The following is a 6073-nucleotide window of genomic DNA, read 5'->3' on the forward strand; positions in this document are numbered from 1 at the left end:
ACATATGATGGTTAGGATGAAGTCAAGCATGTGTTACAATAAGATTTAATTGTGTTAGAAGTGGGACCTATGATTACAAAGAACTAATAAAAATCAACAAAAAAGTTTATATGTAACCCTTGACTTCCACAGGCAAATTACCCGCCAAACAATTTTAACGAGATTTTAGCATAACAAAACTTCTAAATATAAATATAGTATTTTAAAAACAATTCTAACGAGATTTTAGCATAACAAAACTTCTAAATATAAATATAGTATTTTAAAATACAAACAGATCGACATATCAAGACATCCTCTAGAAATTACAGACTCTGCATGGAGCCCCCAGAGCAGATTGGCATAACATTCACAGATCAACATCAAAAACGCATTTACCACGTATAGTATTTAGTATCTTCTAACCAAGTATCAAGAATTTTGGTACCAATTTGCTATTTTGCATCCATGTCTTCAGGTAAAGTACAGATTTCAATTCAGGGCAACACTAAAACACCATTACATTGGCTTTGAGAAACACATTTGCAGAGGTTTAGAAAAAAAAAACGGACATTACCATCATTGAACAATAACTGTAAACAGGAAGATCTTTTACTGGCAAGCATTGTAGATAGACAGCGTTAAGTAGATATGCACTTTCAAAGGAAGATGTCCAACAAGAAAAACTAACGATGCATGTAAGTCACCATACATCAGTTGCAACACATATCTACCGTAGCATTTGTACATCCATCATCTTCAGCTAAAGTACAGATTTTAATTTAAAATAATACTGCAAGCATTGTATTAAATGAGGAGCATCTAGTTTCAAGAGGTACAATAATTCTAAATATGCAAATATTGCAAGAATTAATCACCACATAGCCTTACAGACCAAAAAAAACCACATGCCATGTCAAATTTCAACCGAATGATAAATGCATGTCATCATATATCAGTTGCAGCTCCTACTACTGGAAACGCACAGATTTGTATCAAATTCACAAAACCTCAAAAACACATACCCTAGCATGTTCACATTCATATCCAATTAATAGGAAACTTCTACTAGAAACCCAGAAATATCCAATTAAAAGCAACTTCTACTTGAAACCCAGAAATATCCAATTAAAAGCAACTTCTACTTGAAACCCACAAATATGTATCACATTCACAGAACCTCAAAGACAATGTACAATAACATTTTTTTCATTCCTTCAGATAAAATACAAATTCTACTGGAAACCTAGAGATATGTAGCATTGACATAAGCTCAAAAACACATATACAATACTTTTTTTCATCCATAACCTTCAGGTAAAATTCAGAATTAATTCATAGAAACTTCTACTGCAAACCTAGATATGCGTATCACATTCACAGATCCTCACGTTAACTACAGATTCCATTCAAGACAGTCCTGCAAGTTACATTCTTACAGATTTGTAAGACATAACTAATGTCTAAAAATGACGTAATAAATAAATAATGACTAAATATGCATATCATTTTCACTGGTCAGTATTTTACACAGCCAACGTGATGAAAAGGCAGCCACGCGCTTTAGTTCAAGCTAGACAACAAGTCAAACGAATTATGGGTGGTTACACTATTATAATAGTTGCAACTTCTACTCGAAAGCTTACAGGTTTGTATCACATTCACAGACCTACTTCAAAATACAACTGATTAACACTAAAAACAACAAATTACATTCTAAAAATAGAACTAAACCAGACAAATCGATATATTTTCAACGAATTAAGATATATTTGCAATCCAACCTAACAAATCAAACCCAAAGCCAAAACCGAAATTTTAAATCAGTTGCATGTCTTTAAATAATTGTACCAAAAATTGTACAGGTAACCAAAGACGCTGGACTTAAAACCAAAAGTCAAACAAATAGCACGTTCTTTTCCATAACAATGTTTGTGCCGACTGTACTATCAAGCTCCTTATGATTCCAGTCTCCAAAGATAATTCAAAAATGTACGCTACCAAAACATCCAGAAATTATAAAATCTCAATCAGTACCGATACAGTGAAGATGACCCTAAGAGTGAAGGATATGAACGTCCAGGAGGAGATGTGAAGTCAGCTCTACGAAGGGCAGCATCAGCGTAGTCAGCCTCTCTTGGCACATAAGGCCTATTGATCTCATCGAGATAATTCTGCTCTAAAACACGTTCTCTTATTCTCTGACGGTGTAAATATTCAAGCCCTGGATCTACCCCACGATAATCAATATCAGATAACAACCCATTCCTCATAGGCAATGGATCAGCAGGAGGTAGGGCCTGCCTCTGATACACAGAAGCATACGGATCTGATGCTTGCAAAGCATAAGCATCAAGCAATGGTGCACGCTGAGGCAATACTGTGTCAGGTCGATATAATGGAACTTGGGGAACCTGATCAACAAATGGTACACGTCTTGGTGCCCTAGCATTATCACGAACAGGTTTCCGAGGCCTACTGTCTCGTGGCCCACGAGTGTTCTGAGAGTTCTGAGCAGGTACCGGTCGAAACAGCTGGGACAACTTTTTAACCTGAAAATAGAACACAAATGAATACAGTTTGAATGCACATGCAATAGAAACTGCTAAAAAATCTAAGAATCAATCAACTTGAGCGATTTGAAAACAAGCACCTGTTCTGCGTTCAGTTGAAACTTGAACTTGTTCTTCCCATAGTAATTATCTTTAATCGCAGCCTTGAATTTTTCCTCTGGCAATGGCGAGCATTCCTTCTGAATACGGAAGCGTACCTGCAGCACATATCATAAATCCAACAATTCTTACTGCTACCGTAGGGCATACAATGAAATCTTACATTCTACCAGCTGACATCTAGACGTCAAGCACTAGCACGGTTGCAGAACTTTAGGCTGAAAAAAGGTCAATCAACTACAACTGAAACTACCCGGTTTTGCTGATGATACATAATTTCAGACATTGGAAGGTCATAACAGAGCAAAGACTAGTTAAAAGAGTCAAACATGGAAAGAATAATTGAAGAGCATCAATCATCTTACTCAAAGAAAATATATTAGTTTCTATAAATATTGAGAGGTACATATGGCACAAAAGGAGAAAAATAAACATATGAAAAGCTGCTCGATGCAACATATAATAAAATTAATAACGTGTTACATGTTTAATACAAACTTGTAATAAATATAAATATAAAGACAGCTAAAGGATGTGACAATACTTGCACTGATAAATATAATAATCAACTTTTGATGATCTGAGACTCAATGAGACAAAACTCGGAGAACTGTACACTTCATTTCCAGGTATCAACTACAGAACCTATATGCATCAATAAAAAAGACGGCTCATAGCAATATCACAACAAATATGTACCTGGGCTGGAAAAGGCTTCTTCGAAGTCTTGAATGCATCAGGTTCAAGTTCATATCCACCTTTACCTGCAGCCTTGTATATTCCATACATCAGACGAAGGTTGAAGTCATACAAAAAGAGCCGCATTCCATTCGTAACCTTCTCAACAAGCTCTTTGTGCGCCTTAGGCAACCCAAAAACACGATAACGGAAACAGTCCTCCTTTGTTTTCGAGTTGCACATAAATATTAGCCCTTGAATGTCTTCCTTCACACCACCGGCTGTTTCAGGTTTCTTATCATCCTGACCCTGCGGCTTCTTTTTCTTCTTATTCTTTTTCTTCTTGTTCTTGCCAGATTTGGTGTCTCCTTTCTTCGCATCTTCGTCTTTTTCCTCGTTCTTCTCACCTCCAGTCTTTTCCTCTGGAGCACCATCAGCAGCTTCATCTATAGCCATGTTCGCGGGTTCGTCGAGCTTTTCAGAATCTTTGTCTACCTTGGGCTCTTCTATGGTTTCCACCTTCTCAGAAACAGAGATCTCCTTCTCGACCTCGACCTCGACCTTGTCGTTGGCCATCGACTTTCCCTTGTTCTTCCCCTTTCCCATAACGTAACAACTGAAGTCAGGAAAAGAGAAGTAAGATGCACAACTAGCTAGCTGTTTTAACAAGAAAATACACAGTAACGAGAGCGCTCACTAAGGCCCTAGAGATATCTAGTATAAGTTCATCAAAAAGGTCAAAAACCATGTGTCAAGTTCCGCTGAAGTTTTCAAGGTCCATCCCAACCTCTAGCATGAGTTTCGAAGGGATAACGATAGCTGTAAGAACAGGTGGTTGTAGTAAAATAGATACTCCCTTATCCAAGTTAATGGAAGACGGATATTGCAGTGCAGCCACTTTGTCCACAAACTTATAAGCATTTCACAACCAAAAAACACAACAGACAAGCACCGAATCTCCTAAAACAAGAAAACCCAAAAACCCTAGACAATAAATTACCAAACCGTACGCACTACCTGAAGGGGACCCTTAGAAACAACAAAAAAATATCCTAGGAAGCTAGAGAGCTCATTTGAAGACCTGAGAGCCGATTATAAGGACCCAAGTTCAAATCCCAGCACGCATGGTCCATTAGAAAAAGAGAGCTTCCTTAACAGCCCGCATCTGTGACAAAATACTAAAACAAAATAAAAACGACTCACAGGGTTTTTCAGGGTTTCAAGAGACATACCTTAAGACTGGCCTGACTGCCCCGCCGTTACAGAGCAGCTTTTCTTCGACTCTTGCGCTCAGAAACCAGCCGGAACACCTGCGCAGTAGAAGGGCGAGGTGAATATTGTCGATGTAGTGCAGATCTACAAGGCAACATAACCACTAAAACCGCACCGAAAATATAGAGATTAAGAAGCTAAAATAAATGGCCGGAACAGAAAAACCAAAAACCATGGAAGCCCATTAAAGAATTCCAAGCTCAGCTCATACCTGTGGGTCCGAATATGCGAGAGACTAGGGTTTCTTCGAACAGACACACCTCGCCACCGTCCACAACCCAAACGAAAACCGAAGTCCACAGCCGAGGACGAGTGTGATACAAAAGACCTCACTCTATCCGCTCAAATGACATATTTATAGAAACCCTTAAGTTATATTTGTTGGAAAAAAAATGAAAATGTGAAATTGTGTCGGTATATAATATCTTTTCCCCCGCATTTCTAAACCCTAATCTCACCCCACGGCTAGTTTGACTTCATCCACTTTGAATCTCCTAGAGCTTATTGCGGGAATCCCCTAAGCTAGAGGGTTAGTATTTTAGTTCATCAAGTCGAGACTTGAAAATTATAACTATAGGGCAAAGTACGTTTTCGTTTTGGGAGTGGTAGTGATAATTTATTTTATGGATTATTCATGGGTGTAGATAATTAATTTAGTTTTATCATATTTCAAGTTTAAATTTTGTGAAGAGGGGTTGAGAGCTTGAATAATTAATTTAGTTTTATCATATTTCAAGTTTAAATTTTGTGAGGAGGGGTTGAGAGGTTGAATTGTTTTGAGGTTACGTTACGTTTTTTTAAAGGGTGTTTTTATATTGAGTGTTATTTGCCACGAGGGGTTGAGAGCTTGAATTATTTTGAAGTTACATTATTTTAAAGCATGTTTTTATAGTGATTGGTTTTATCTTTTCACTTTATTATTGAGTAGATTGTTTTTCATGTTTAATTTATTTTATTTAAAAGGAGGATTAACTTAATGAAAATACAATTTAATTTAAAAAAAATATAGGAAGGAGATTAAAGTACAGCAAAAATTACAAGAAGGAATTATTATACATTTTTGAAGAATGTGACGTAAAGTTTTGCTTAGCTTAAGGTCATCTTTTCTACTAAGACATTTGATTTCATTCCACCATTGCTATAGTCTCCCTAACATATATTTTGGATAAGTGGTCATTTTTCATAGATATTTGAGGATGATATTATTTCATGAATGACATGTGGTATAATGTTAAAATTTAGTATACAATAAGGTTATAGAGGTTGTTATTTATGTAGTATTATTCATTTTATGTTGTTGGTTCATAATTATGTTAGTGTAAGATAATAACTCGATAACCTCAACATTCTTATATTTTGTTGGGAGTCATAATTCCACTAAGTATGGGAACTTTTACTATGGAAGTTTGGTCTTAGTTGTTTTAGATGGGAACACGAATAAACTTTACTTCACTAAAAAAATGGGAAAGATT

At 36.4% G+C, this 6073-nt stretch overlaps 1 protein-coding gene across 4 annotated transcripts; it reads right to left on the bottom strand.

Annotated features, from left to right (window-relative positions):
- Positions 1–1792: 1792 nt before the first annotated feature.
- On the bottom strand, positions 1793–4968 carry LOC149187041 (uncharacterized). Of its 4 annotated transcripts, none has more exons than XM_089411270.1 (5): positions 4813–4968; positions 4562–4639; positions 3351–3926; positions 2633–2749; positions 1793–2531 (listed from the first exon to the last, which is right to left on the bottom strand). In XM_089411270.1, exons 3-5 carry the CDS (start codon positions 3903–3905, stop codon positions 2010–2012), a joined length of 1194 nt encoding a protein of 397 aa, XP_089267396.1. In that variant the 5' UTR covers positions 3906–3926; positions 4562–4639; positions 4813–4968; the 3' UTR covers positions 1793–2009. The 4 variants fall into 4 exon arrangements, with proteins under 4 accessions (XP_089267396.1, XP_089267393.1, XP_089267394.1 ...); XM_089411267.1 differs by having other exon boundaries at positions 3351–3945; XM_089411268.1 differs by having other exon boundaries at positions 3351–3945; positions 4562–4685; positions 4813–4959.
- Positions 4969–6073: the final 1105 nt, after the last annotated feature.

This window comes from Pinus tabuliformis, chromosome 3_1, assembly GCF_031772625.1.
Source record: "Pinus tabuliformis cultivar Carrire ecotype Pingquan chromosome 3_1, CPIR1, whole genome shotgun sequence".
In the NCBI taxonomy this organism is placed as follows: Eukaryota; Viridiplantae; Streptophyta; class Pinopsida; order Pinales; family Pinaceae; genus Pinus; species Pinus tabuliformis.